Source organism: Sphaerodactylus townsendi, linkage group LG02 (assembly GCF_021028975.2).
Source record: "Sphaerodactylus townsendi isolate TG3544 linkage group LG02, MPM_Stown_v2.3, whole genome shotgun sequence".
Lineage (NCBI taxonomy): Eukaryota > Metazoa > Chordata > Lepidosauria > Squamata > Sphaerodactylidae > Sphaerodactylus > Sphaerodactylus townsendi.
Window position 1 is genome coordinate 68,560,307 of NC_059426.1, and position 14,543 is coordinate 68,574,849.

At 42.6% G+C, this 14,543-nt stretch overlaps 1 protein-coding gene across 2 annotated transcripts in view; it reads right to left on the reverse strand.

The window, feature by feature from the left end:
* Positions 1-3,696: 3,696 nt before the first annotated feature.
* NUP160 (nucleoporin 160) overlaps positions 3,697-14,543 on the reverse strand; it is a 56,524-nt gene continuing 45,677 nt past the window's right edge. Inside the window, exons 29-36 of one of the 2 annotated variants that reach the window (XM_048484946.1) lie at positions 12,680-12,740; positions 11,850-11,960; positions 11,236-11,359; positions 10,133-10,234; positions 8,924-9,065; positions 7,877-8,002; positions 7,345-7,449; positions 3,697-4,253 (exon numbers count right to left, since the gene is read on the reverse strand). In XM_048484946.1, the coding sequence (XP_048340903.1) occupies positions 4,167-4,253; positions 7,345-7,449; positions 7,877-8,002; positions 8,924-9,065; positions 10,133-10,234; positions 11,236-11,359; positions 11,850-11,960; positions 12,680-12,740 (858 nt within the window). In that variant the 3' untranslated portion in view covers positions 3,697-4,166. Of the gene's footprint in view, positions 4,254-7,344; positions 7,450-7,876; positions 8,003-8,923; positions 9,066-10,132; positions 10,235-11,206; positions 11,360-11,849; positions 11,961-12,679; positions 12,741-14,543 lie in introns of those variants that run through there. The other variant, XM_048484947.1, reaches the window with a different exon arrangement.

The following is a 14,543-nucleotide window of genomic DNA, read 5'->3' on the forward strand; positions in this document are numbered from 1 at the left end:
CTGGTTAATACTAGGTGTTGGAAGGGAAGGACTTTGTGTTGTCTCTTAACCTCAGAGTTCAGAGGGGTACTTGACTATGGAGTCAGACAGATAACGGGGTCAAGGCACTGGAAATAGTAACTGACACTATTCCTTTGATGTGTGGATTGCCATTCTCAAGGGAAACTTTCTTCTGTCCCACATTTTCACACCTCCCCCCCTCTCTCTCACACACACACGTCTCCATCTTACAACCATGAGGGTATGACTTCATCTCCCTCCATCCTAGTTTGTTAGACTAGATTAGGAAAATACTTAACTGCACTTGCCTGTAACTGTAGTTACTGCGCACCCCTGCCACATACAGATTTTCAAGCTTTTTGTTTGCTCTGCAGCACTGAAGAGCGCTTGCTTCCCCTGCCCTGGGAGGAAGACTTCCCGCCCAAATGGTCATGTGACGGGAGTGGAAGGAGTGCTATTCCCTCGGTTCTACCACTGCTACAGCTAGACAAGGAAGATCTGGAAATCCAGTTGCAGCATGGTGAAAATAGCAGCCCATGGTGGGGTAGGAGGGAGGGATGCGTGTCCACACAGAAACTCATTTGATGAACTAGTTACAGGTTAAGTGCAACTCTGTATTTCATCTTTGTGGGTATTCTGTGCAGCCCACATTGGGAGACTAGCAAGCTAAAGCAGCTTGGTGGTGGGTGTGAGGCTGTCTATTTGACTAACGCCTGCAAAACTGCTTTGTCACTGCAGCCTCCCTGTAGGAGTCAAAGTCCACCAAATAGTGTCAAAAGATGGATGTCAGGGAGGGATATTTGTGGCCACCCTTCAAATGTTCTGACTGTGCGCATTCAGTGGCCAGGCATCTGACACTACCTGTACTCTGGTGGAATGAGCATGAACATCCAATGGCCCACCCATCCCTGATGAACCGTAGGCCAACTTTACGGTCTTGGACGCTCATGTGGACAAGTGTAGCTTCTGCTAGCCCTCTGTGTTCCCCTACCAGAATGAAAAGGTTATTGCCCTTCACTGTGTCCACAGTGCGAGGCAGGCTGAAAAGCAGTGTTCTATGTATGTGTAATGTATGCAGGGACTGCTCCACTGGGGGAGACTGTTTGGGGAAGAACACCAACCACACCATGCCCTGACCCAAGCAGAATGCTGAAAGCAGCTTAGGAATGCTTAAAGTGTGAGTCCCACGGCTCTTGAAAAATGTTAACGAAAATACTCACACAGGGCCTGAAAAATGCCATCAATGCTAAAGCAAGAATTTCCTGAAAGGGGCAGAGTGCTTTCCAGCTTCCAGGGTAGAAAAGAGGGGAAAAAAACCTTACAATGTTGACAAAGAAAACCACCTCACGGGGCTGGAGGACTGATGTGAGGGAATCAGCAGAGCTATAGGAAAAAACTTCCTGAAAAAAGGTAGAGCCCTTCTCAACATCCATGGTAAGAGGGGAAAAAACTCATAGTTTTGACAACAAAATTACCTGTCAGGGCCTGAGGCACGGTGTGAGGAAAAGAAACATCAGAATTGAAGCAAAAAGTGCTGAGAAAGGGCAGAGCGCTTTCCAAGTTCCATGGCAGAAGAGAAAAATTTCCTGACTGATGTGAGGGAAAGAATCAGCAGAGCTGTAGGAAAAAATTCTTTCCTCCATGGCCATGAAATAAGAGCTGAGGAAATGGCACTCCGATCACATGACCATTTTGGCGGGAAGCCTCCCTCCAGAGGGCCAGGGGAGCAAGTGCTCTTCGTAGCTGCGGAGCAGACAAAAAGCTTGAAAATCTTTCCATGGCAGGCCTGTGCAAGCACAGTCCCAACATGGGGCTACACAGAATACCCACGAAGATGAACTGTGTTTACTCTGTCTTGTGTAGAAATGGAGTTCCTACAATAAACATGACTTGTTAGTTTATATGGACTGGCACACACACGGGTTAGATGGGACTCTGCTGCACACATGAAAGTCTTGCGAATTCTGGTAAGCTACTGGATCTAGAAAATAACTGGTTCTTAAGGCACCAAGATTCCTGAATCCCAACACCTGAATGAGAGATTACCAAGGAATACCAAGGTCATTATACAGAGGAAGGCAATGACAAACCACGTCTGAATGTCTCTTGCCTTCAAAACTCTTTGGGGTCACCATAAGTCAGCTATGACTTATGTATTACACCACCAATATATTTTAATGGAACCCATGCGAGAGAATTGGCATGCCTGCCTCCCATTATATCCAATGTGTCTTCAAGCATCTCCCAAATGGGAATTTGCCATTTTGTTTTTTGCATATCCTCAATTCAGGACATGAATCATATGCAGTCATGAGACAACTATATTATCAGACAATTTTGACTTCCAATTGCAGCAATTAAAAATATATATTTTAGTGGTGATGTTGCCTTAGATCAGGGGTCTGCAACCTGTGGCTCCAAGCTGCATGTGGCTCTTTCGTCCTTGCACTGCAGCTCCACGTGGCTTGGGTCCTCTCAGCCTCCTTCAGAGAGTTGGCCTAAGGGTTAATGGGAAAGAGTCCCCATTCCTAGAGAAGCACAGCCCAAAGCTATCCCAAGCCACTTCCGGTTTCCCTGTCCCAGTTGCCTGGTTGGCTGATGCTGGTGATGACAGCGCAGGGCGGGGGTGGAGCACTGCTGGTGGATCCTCTTGAACGGGTGAGCGGCAAAGGGAGGGGAAAGGGAGGGAGTTGCAGGAGCGCAGATTTTCAGCGTAATACTATACTCTGTCCGCCCCCCTTGAATGGGGGTCAGGGGTCGACCCTGCTTTGGGTGGCCTCATTTCCCTCTCCCGGGTCCTTCTTGGGGGCCGGGACCACATGGGGGACCCCAGCAGCATCACCTTGGGTTGCAGACCCCCCCAGCAGCCCCACTGAGCTCCAGGGGCTTTCCTAGTGGGTGGCAGCCTGGCTGAGTCCAGGTGAGAAATATGATGTCAGCTTTTAAAGGACTTATTACCTGCAGCCCTCCAAGGCTGCACCCGTCGGGGCTGTTTGATGGGAAGGCGGGGGTGGGTGGGAATTGTTTGCTTCTGCATTGCCAAGGAGGGCAGGAGGGCATGGGGAAAGCCTTGCACGTGGATCTTGGAAGGTTTTCTTCAGAGTAAGCCAGTGGAGGGTAAGCTTGTAGATCGTGGAAGGGAGGAAGGCAGGGATCATCCTCAGCCATGGTTGTCGTGGGTTGCCAACTCCTGGCGGGCAAATCGCAGGACATTTGGGGGTAGATTCTCAGAAGCTGTGGCTTTTGGGACCAGGGCAGGGGCCATGTTCAGTGAGGAATATGGCTGTCGAGTCTACCCTCCATGGCAGACATTTTCTTGGGGGGTAGTTCAGCCCCCCTGGAAGTTGACAACCCCAATTAAAGGCACCAATTTTGATCCACCATCCAAGTGGAATTTGAGGGGGTTCTTTTGGGGGGGCATAATCAGTGTCTTGCAACACAAGAAAAGGGAAATGTGTGAAATGGGGGTTCTATTGCTGGTCATTTGACTCATGTGCAAAAACAACAGGCTTTTTACCACCACCACCCCTTTTTGCTTTGATGGGTAAAAATGGGCCCCAAAGAAGGGAACTTCTCCCTGCATGAGAATATAGATATTACCAAGGAAAGGTGCTGATAGTGTCTTCATTCCCACGAAAATGAAGATCACATTATGTTTCTCTCAAAACCTTAGACAGGATACATAATGTTGAGCCATTTTTAGTTTAAAAACCTGAGATTTTTAAAACAAAGTTTTCACTTTATTAAAGGCAATTCAAAGTGTCACAATAAATAAAACCTTATTTAGAGCCCATGTATTGTACAATACAAGAAAGGAAGCAGATAATACAAAATATTTCCGTAGAAAGATGATGGGAACATGCAATATACAAACTTATACTACTGGAAATAACTGCCAATTTTTATGTTGATTCGGCATCTCCAGTAGGTTATAAAACATCTTCCGTTCCCTCAAAGGGAATGTTTAGGATCAGTATGAAAAAATAAAATTTATAATAGCACCACCAGCAGTGCACAAGGCCCCAGCCAACATCTCCAAAGCTAACAAATCTCACATATTCAGTGCCAGTTATGCACATCAGCCTCAAGCTCAGTTTTTGTAGCTTTGCCTCAGGAGCCACCAGGCACAAGGTGATTAAGAGAGACCATGTAGTCCAGGCTATTTGCTAATTTCGAAGATACAGGAGATCGTGAGTTGTCACAGCAACTTGTTGTTGGTAGTCCTCTAATTTGTCATGAACCTTCTGGTACAGCTGAAAGAAAAATCCTATGATCACTTGATGGTAATAGGTATTAGTTGCAGGGATTCAGAATGGAAGATATAATTGCCTTTTATAATCCATCTTTCTCCTTCATTCATATGTATGTATGTATGGTATGGTATGGTGTGGTATGGTATGTATTGGCCCACCCACCCTAGCGGAGGGTGAGGAAGGGGAGGGGTGACATGCAAGGGAACCGGAGTGAGGGAGAAGAGGGAGTAAGGAATTTATCTGTAACCGATCTGTTTTTATTGAATCATTTTGCTTCTCTCCAAGTAGAAGCAAGGATTTATGGGATGTAGATTAGATCCTGCCTTCATTTTTCTGAGCCTTAGTGAATTTGCTAGAGTCGGACAAACTGATTAATTTCCTACAGGTTGGAATCCAGGTTCCGCTAATGGAGTGAACTCGCAAAAGTGATTTTACCACCTTTATCCACATGCTTCACCCAACAGCCCCTGTGTTCCTTCCCCTCCCTGTTCCTCCCTGTCCGCCGTGCCCCCCCGCTTAGTATCAGGGGACAGTATGAAACAATTAGTCATTTAGTATTATTATTATTATTATTATTATTATTATTATTATTATTATTATTATTATTATTATTATTATTATTATTATTATTATTTTATTTATAGTCCACTCTTACCCATATTGGCTCTGGGTGGCTTACAACAGTTGATTAGCATACAATTATTAAAGTGATCTAATAAAAGAACTCTATAATAAACCTCTTTCTTCATACCACAGTCCCATTAAACTATAATCAAGGGGGAATAACATTATCAAATTAACCTATAATGCCCCATAATTCAAAGCATTCACATAGTCATTAATATGAAAAGATAGAAGGAAAGGCAGGCCAGCTAGTTGTATCCTGTTACTGTCCTCAACCACAGGCCTGGTGGAACAGCTCCACAGGCCTCCAGAACTGTACCAAATCCTGCAGGGTCTGGGTCTCACTTAGCGTTCTACCAGGCCCGGGCCAGAGCCAAAAAAGCCCTGGCCCTGGTTAAGGACAGCTGGATATATTTTGTGCCAGGGACTACCAGTAAGTTGTTATTCACTTAGTGTAAAGCTGCTTGGAAAATGTATTGGAAAAGGCAGTCTCATAAATACAAAGGCTCCAGACTGGTTTAGGGCTTTGAAGGTTAGAACCAAAACCTTGAACTTGATTTGGTGCTCCAGCTGGAGCCAATGCAGTTAGCAGACCACAGGTTGGATGAGCGCCCACAATGGAGTTCCTGTGAGGACTTGAGCAGCTGCACTTAGTACCAGCTGGAGATTCCAGAGCAGACACAAGGGCAACCCTGCATCAAATGCGTTAACAGTAGTCTAACTTGGAGTTGTATTAATCACTGTGACTAAGTAGGTTTGGAACAGATGAGGTGCCAGCAGCCTCACCTGGAAAAGATGGTAGAATGCCAAAAAGCAAACACAACATCTATGACTTAAAGCCTAAAACATTTGTCTTGCTTTACCTTCAATAAAAATATATATGGGAGGATACGATGCGAAGGCTTGTATGATTCTTTAGGATCATGTATACTTTGTCAATTAAACTGATGCTTTCTGCAATCCACTTTAAATAATTTTACTTAGATATTTTAACTAGTACAGATATACCACTGATTATTGACTTTGTCTGGAAGATCACTCCAGATTGTGCAATAAAAAACATCCGGAGATGTCTGCAGGGGTATTGTCACCACTCTAATTTTCACACTTGTTTCAGAAATGATGGTTGAGGGAAAAAGAGAGAAAAAACAGTCACATAGCAGATCTACATGTTACTCCAAACTTTACAATGGAATTATAACAAATAACAAAGCACTGAGAGGTGTCTAAATGAGAGAGAAACTGACCCAGATAAAAAAAATCTTTTACAATCACATTCTTGTTCCCAAAGAAGGCTCAATGGGTTATCAGAGATATTGGATTTTATCACAAATAGTTAGACATACAGGTCAAACTGTCCCATTCCCAGACTCTTTGATGGTTAGTAACTGCATCCCATCAAGAGTCGGGAGCTGGACTTTCCCCTCCGCCCCTTCCCGACCTAGCCACAGGACTTCTATCTTTAATGGATTTAATTTCAGTCAGGCTTCCTTCAACCATTTCACTGCAGCCTTCAGACAACTGGGCAAACTATCTGGTGTCAGGCTAGCTGCCCATCGGCAGATATAGCTGGGTGACATCAGCGCACTGATGGCAACTCAGCCTGAAGCTCTGGACCAACTTGGCAAAAGGACACATATAAATGTTAAATGATACTGGAGAGAGGATTGCCCCTTGTGGGAACCCACACGCCAATGAATGGCATACTGATGTCCTCTCTGCAAGCACTACCCTCTGTCCCTGGCCTGGAGAAATGAGATCAGCCACTGCAAAGCTGTCCTGTCTATCCCAGCATCAGCAAGGCAGTGGGTCGAAAGGACATGGTCCGTTAAGTCAAGCATTGCTGTCAGGGCAAGCAAGAACAGCTGCACTGACCCACCTCTGGAGATCATCTGTGAGGGTGACCAAAGCGGTCTCTGTCCCATGGCCAGGTCAGAAGCCAGACTGAAATGGGTCCAAGACTGATGTGTCCTTCAAGAAAGCCCGAGGTTTTCATGCAGCGCAGGGAGCTGCAGCAAGAACAGGGAATCAGGCAAACACTGCCTCCCAGTGCTTAACTGAAGCCAATTGCCTATGTTTGATTAAGTTCTATAACAGTTATATTAAAAGCTAATGCTGTTCGCAATACAATGAGGAGGAATAAAAATCACTTCATGCAAATAGGTTATTTTTTTCACTAGAAGAAAAAGAACCATTTGGATTTATACCCGGCCTTTCTGTCCTATAAGGAGTCTCAAAGAGGCTTACAAATTCCTTCCCTTCCTCTCCCCACAACAAACACCTTGTAAAGCAGGTAGGGTTGAGAGAGTTCTGAATGACTAGCCCAAGGTCATCCAGCAGACTTCATGTGTAGAAGTAGGGAAACAAATCCAATTCACTAGATAAGAGCCTGCCAATAATATGGAAGAGTGGAAAACCAAACCCAGTGCTCCACCCTCTTACACTACATCACATTAGATGTACTTACCACGGTGTTGTGGTGATTGGCTGTGTTTTCCCCTAGTGCCTGAAGAAGCTGGTCAATGGCAGAATATGGAAGCCAAACCCTTGGCGATGTAGCTGACAATGGGACCTAAACAGCAACAACAACAAAAATTAACCTGAATACAATTTAACTACAAAGAATATTTCTAAACATTAACATCATGAAGGAAACATCTCAGCTATGTCTATTCAGACCCACAGTTGCCAAGTGTCAAAATTGCACTTGGTCAAAATTTCAGAAAGTTTGAATTCTGGATTGAAGTAATTTTGACAAACTATTTTCCTACTAAACATATGGTATTCATATTTTGAAAATAAACCATTAAAATTAGGCAGTAAAAAGTTGGTTGTCAAAAGGCTACATTGCAACCAAAGCACAATTTTTAAAATATATTTATTTATTACCCTTTTAAAATCTGTGTTGGCAGTCTCAGTTCTACAAGCTACATACTCTGATAATAATGCAAAAATTAATAATGCTTCAACATATTGTGAATTAGAAAAATTGTCAGTACCTCAATTCCAAAATAACTGTGTCCTTTGCCAAGTACGGCATCCACGTACTCCAATACCAAATCCACTGCTTCTTCTAGAAGGTCATAGTTCAAATAGAGACGGAGAAGTTCAGCAGCATCGATTTTCTGTGAAGAAACAAAACTCAAAGCTGGCATGCATGGCTAGTTCCAAGCCACAAGGTAGTCTACACTGGAGCAGTGTTATGAATTATGAAGTAGCCAGCCTTCATTCGTTGCTGGTGAGGTTTCCAAGAATCCAAGTCTATTAACCAGAAACTCCTAGCAGATCATTGCAAAATCTTGGAAATCAGGGGAAAAGACTACCTTCTTTCTTTGCACTTAGCCTATGGCAAGTTCATCTTCCTGCCATTCTCCCAGATCCCTGTATCCCTTCCAATTTACCATCATACTTGGTAACAAACTGAATCAACGGGTAACTCCTCCCTAGGAGACAGGAAGTTCAAATTTTGTCCTGCCTCCTTATTGGAGTGATGGGATTCACCCATGACCTCCCCCACAAGTGAAAATAAACATTTCCAGACCCAGAACACGTTGAGTTCCAAGCACATATCAGTAAGTCATATGACAGGAAGAGGGGATGCTAAGTAATGATGCCACTGGAGTCAAGGCCAGCACCATGAGTAGCAGGCCCAGAAAATCAGAGTCAGAAAACCAAGGATCAGGAGATACTCCACTACTAGGTGACCTAGCCTCACCATCCTGCTACTGCTGTTATGTGTGAGGTAGCAGCATAGACTCACAAAAATCAGCAAAATATGGCTGCTCTTTAAGGGCATGTAAGGCTCTGTGGCCTAGCTAAGGATTCCCAACTTCCAGTTTCACTGGGTAAAGCCATCCAATGGTATCCTAAGGAGGGGGATTTCCTGTTCAATTAAGAACACACAATATATACAACAGTACTGATCTTGAGTTCTCTGACAAGTATTAACAAGTTTACACAAAGCTTAAATGAATTTAACACTCATTGTGCTATAACATCCATGCTCCCCAAACTACAAGTTAATTCTGCCAAAAGAAAGTATTTACTTTGTAACTGTTGATAAGCCAGTTAGGCAAGGGCATCCCATGAGACAGCAATTTGTTGATTACACAGCGGTGATATAAATTGTTCTGAGACTTGAATCTGTCCAAGTAGGATGATAAAAGACGCCATGCTTCATCTGTTGCACTACAATTCAATCAGAATGCACTTTACTATGTTATCAGATCTGTACGAACACATATGTATTGGTCCTCTAGTAGAAATATCTCAACCTCCAGATGTGGCTTGGCTTTTATTACTCAAGCCTTTATTTGTGGTTTCCCTCTGACCCTTCCCTAACTTCTATGACATGCCCAAACTACTAATATTCTTACCCTTTCTGCAGTCCTATATTAGAGAAACTGCTCGACAAGTACCACTTAAACTGAAAGAGCCCCTTCTATGGGATATTTTACTGTTGTACATGCTTGTTTGTCAGGCTTGTCTCTTATTACAGGTGTTATTTTTTTGGTTGGTTTCAATTTTTTCTTATGCTGTTAATCTCTCTCACCAGACAATATTAATGTGTAAATGCTGCTTGGAATCCAGACCCTGGTGTCAGTTTAATTTATTTTCCATTCCATGTTTATGTGCTTTCTTTTCTTGCATTTTATTGTTCAATTGTTAACAAGGCTACTTTTTAAAGAATGTTGTTTAATCTCTACAGTTCATTTGTATTATATTCTGCAAGTGAGCTGTAGAATATAGATCCTTCAAACAAATCTCTCCATGACTTAATTGATCCATCTTAGTGTTTCTTGTTCTCACCGTCCAATTTTATTAGTCATGCATCTGTCATCATACATCTAGTTTCCATGATGATCCCACCGTAAGGATCAAAAACCCTCAGCAAAGTGGGGGGTCCACCCAGGGGAGGGTAGATCTGAAAACTAAATGTGGGGGTTAAGATCCCTACATAAAACGTGTGTAGAGCCATTAAGGGAGGGGAAAAACATTTAGGCAGAATTTCAGGTTGCTGTAGTGTAGGACTTGAAATTGTTCCTCAATGTTAGTCTTCAAAACAAGGTTTTTTTTAAAAAAATGGGGCAGAATGACAGAGGACATGATGGAGAGGGTATACTATATGGGCTGCCATAAAGGACACCATCAGAAAATGTGTTACTTTAGTTACAAGAAATTTATATTTCTGTGCCGATTTACCGTTGTTGGTCAGCACACATTATCAGCTTATTTTCTTACAAGGATCCCATTACCTAGTCTCTTTGGTTGCAATAACAGATGAGAACTGATTTGCAGCTAGCCAGTCCCATGCTTCTGCCAAAGCTGCTTCTCCTCCAAATTGGAGCTGAATGCATCTGGAATACACAAAATAAGCAAACAGTAGCTAGAAGCCTTTTTTTAAAAAAAGAAAACTTCTTGGCATCCCTTCCTGTAAACGGAGCTCATGATAGCATACAAGAAATTATCCTATTTTACCCTGACAATTATGTGTGGTGGATCATGCTTCAGAACAGTGAGTTGCCCAAGACAACCTGACCAGGAATATGGACCTAGGCCTCATTCATCCTCAAAGTCTTACATTACACTGGCTCTTGACTTTAATTAGAGATACTATGGCAGGGGCTAAAAAGGGCTTCAGTGAAAAGCTCTAGATAGGAATATGGCTAAATGGGTATTCTTGAAGCATGTGGACAAGTTTTGCTGCCTATGGAAACACCCTGGCTTCATTACTGGACTAAGTTTGTGTCATGTCTCCCCTTATCCTGAAACTGTAAAAGACAGGGTACAGGGATTCATTACTGGCTAAAGGGACTGTTGAAATCAAATAGGTAACTGTGAGCATACAAGCAATCACATTAACAGCATACAAGCAATCACATCAAAAACACAATAAAACAAGACTAATCCCACAACTGATTAAGTAGAAGTAGTGAAAATTAACACAAATAATAACATTTTCACTCAACAATTCCTCCAGTCTCATTTTGCTTCCACAACTTATATCAACTATGTATCAGGGCAATATATTCCACAGATCTCCAAGCCTCTCCAACTGGAAATAGCTCACTAAGTTATAAGCAAAAGCAGTTAAACTAAGAAGCGATGGCTTCATTTCAGCCATACAGTTCCATTCGTATCACACTCTCCTTCTTTACCAATCTGACTCGCGTTATAAAGAAAACTGGATTGCATCCAGAGGCAGAGAAATGTTTTTTGTAGTAGACTGTGGCTTCAACCAAAAAGCATACACACAAACATAATTTAAAGAAAAAACATTTTGACAGATCAACAAATGTTCTTTATATTACAGCACCAATGTTAAGTACCTGAATAAGCCCAATATTTTGTTACATACTTGAAAGTAAGTCCCTCAAATATAGGCGTTAAGGAAAGGCTGTAGGTCTGGCAGAGAGAAATGGCAGTGTCAAAGAGACCAGCTTGAACCAACAGGACAACCAGCTCCTCAGGGGATGAGCTTCCTGGGTAAACAATGAAACTGGATCAAATGTTGCCTTAGAACATAAATACACAGGATTTCTCATTAATCAACATGCTATACTATTATACCTTTCAATTAAAAACAACCCACAAAAAATCCTTATAATAACCCCAGTTTCAGTACTGATCATAATTTTGCACATGCAGTAGTAGCAACATTTGTTCTTATATATGCCAATCTCCCATACCACCTTGAATCACGGGGTGAACTATGCCCATTATGGACATGGAAACCCTAACAGAATCTGGCTAGTGTGCTTATTTAGAGACATTGCAAATAAATAGTGGTGTTTTGTGGGATGGAGGTCTGACACAAATTAAAACTTCAATTCTACTCCACACTACTGCAATGTTCAGGAGCTAAAGGTGCACAGTAGAATGTCCCTAGCTGGCTTCCACCCCCACATATGTAGACCCAGTTGCTCACATCTGCACTGTACTGAGGTGCTGCAAATACAATTCTAATCATACCTGCCACAGCAGCGGATGATGAATCATGCTGAGCCAAAGTTAACCGTATACGAGCCAGAGCACATTCTCTTTCCAAATCTTTTAGTTCCAAGATTTCAATCTGGCTTCCCGCTGTATCAAAATATAATTTCTTTATATTGGCCAAGTTCAAGTGTCCATTCTTCAGACTTTACAGTATAAACAGGCAAGATGAGCACCAAAAGTCAATATTCATGTAACGGAAAAATAGCAACATCCCCTTTATTGCACTAACTTAGTCACTATTTCATAATGGAAGAGTCCCAATGCTGGAGTTTCTCATTCATCCCTTCAGCTACTCTGGTGGTTTTGTTAATAACATTTAAAGCCAAAAGAAGTCATACTTATCCTAACTGCCCAGTATAACAAGGATGTTGGTTTTTATTAGCACTAGTATGAAGGATTCCATTCTTCTGTTTGGTTAAAAAAATAGAATTTTCCTTTTTATATCATAAGCAAATGAGATCTTATCACCTTTTTTCTCAAATAATGCAATAACAGGCAGATATGGTACTGAAAACTGTTACGATTGTATATCTACTGAGCTAGAAATGTGATAGACCAGCAAACCAAACTTTTATTACCTCAAGGGGACCTTCCAGCTACATAAACAATACACAAGAACACAAGGAAAAGAATATATGGTGACAAGGCCAAATGAATTACCAACGTGACTCAAATACATTACTTAGAAATCCAGCAAACTAGATTCAGTTTAACAGCAGTTATTCATTACATTTACATCAAGCTTTTCTTTCATTACAGAATTCATGGCAGCAGGCACAGGGTTTTAAGAACAGTAAGACACTCACTTGGGACAGTAGCACATTCTCCATCATGACTTCTTTTGGGAGATGCACCTGGACGTTCATACTAGCATGAAACAAGAAAAGTACTTTGAGGCTATTATTTGTTTCAAGTCTCTACAACATCTTCACAATTACTTAAGGCTTGTGTACTTGTCAGGATTATGTATTTTTCCTACATTGGTATGGAACGTGGCACCTTTACTCTCTCAATCCCTCAGCCCACCCATTCTAATCCTAACTGATGCAAGAAGAAAAGTTTAGACCGATAAACATCTCAAAAGTCACAGAAAGGTCCAGAAAGCAGCCCGTGAAAAAAGTGTAAACTAAACTGAACAGCGCCATGTCATTTTCATCACAATCCTATTCCCGGGAGGTCACAGTCCATCTATCCTCAGATCCTTAATACTGAAGCTGCCCAAAGCAATATGGTCCAAAGGAAGCGGGGAGACGAACAGTGCAGAAGTGATTAGACCTACACTTCTTATACAACCACACAGTTAGTGTTACAAAGCAATTCGGCAGTTTTATGTTTGCAGTGCGTGACTTTTCCAGCTGTCAGTAGCAGACCTCTCTCTTCTTTGTGTTTTAAAGAGTGCAAAGAAAGTGCAAAGAATCTCACATCCACGTTTTCTCCCTAATCATGCAAAATATACTTTTATCCAGATATTTTTCCTGATAGTACACACTTGTACACTGTATCAGTGGCTACTATCCATGGTGATTGAAGGGAACCTCCATGATTAGGGAACCTCTGAATACCAGTGCCAGAAGGCAACACCAGGGCCTCTATGCCCGGCTGTTGTACCTCCAGAGGAATTAGCAGGTCTCTGTATGAGACAGGATGCTGGACTAGATGGACATCTGATCTGATCTAGCAGGGCTCTTTCTTATGTTCTTGTATACTGGTACCTTCTTTAAAACAGCCTTTCATTTTTTAACAGCCTCTTTCAATGGGCAGCGGAAGAAGCTTAACATGAGGAGAAAAAGCTCATGAAGTTAAAACCTCACTGAGCTGCTGAGCTACAGAGGCTACAGCAGAACACAGAGAAGGCCTGTCTTTGAGTGCTGCCTTGACTGCCGTCTCCCTGCTTGCTCTGAGTCCTACTGGGCTGCAAGTGTGTAACAGCCAGCCTCATGTGTGACATGACACGAGGCTGCAGCTTTGCAGGAAGACTACAGCATGTGGCTGCCTGCCACTGAAGAAACAAAGCAGGTAGTTAACTCTCTGTTCTTCTTTGGAAAAGTCTGTTCAGCAATGCAGGCTGACTGCAGATTATTCTTGATGAAGGGAAGTCCACACAAAGTTCCCCCTGAAGTGGAACTTGTTCGATAATTGCCATGCTACAGTTAATTGTTTTATTAAACATGAGCTGGAATACAACAGTTACAAGTTCCTGGGATTTAATTCCACCGAGGAAAGGGCTCTTTTTTGCATTACTGCCTCTGGTCTGCTGGACTTATACTATTTCACCAGAAAGCAGAACTTTCTCCACCCACTGGGCCTGCCTGCTTGCCAAGGACCCCTACCAAAAATGGACAGCTGGGTGAGGAACAATTCAGTCCACCCTCCCCTCTTGGAAGAATTCACCAGGGCAGCCTTCCTGCAGAGCAGCTGCACTCCAAAGCAGGAGAAGCCCAGTGGCAGGGGATGGAGGCAGAATGGTGCTTTAGGCTAAACCCAGAGTGAGGAAGCTCACTGGCAGAAGGGGGGAGGGTGGCACTGGCCAATAAAGAAACAATTCTCCCTACTGCTGCTGGGCTGATCTTGTCAGGTCAGATTGGGGTACAAAAGGAGCAATTCTAATATTGCATACAGTTCTGTTGCTGCATTTCAAAAAGACTATTTAAAAGGCTGGAAAAAGAAGAT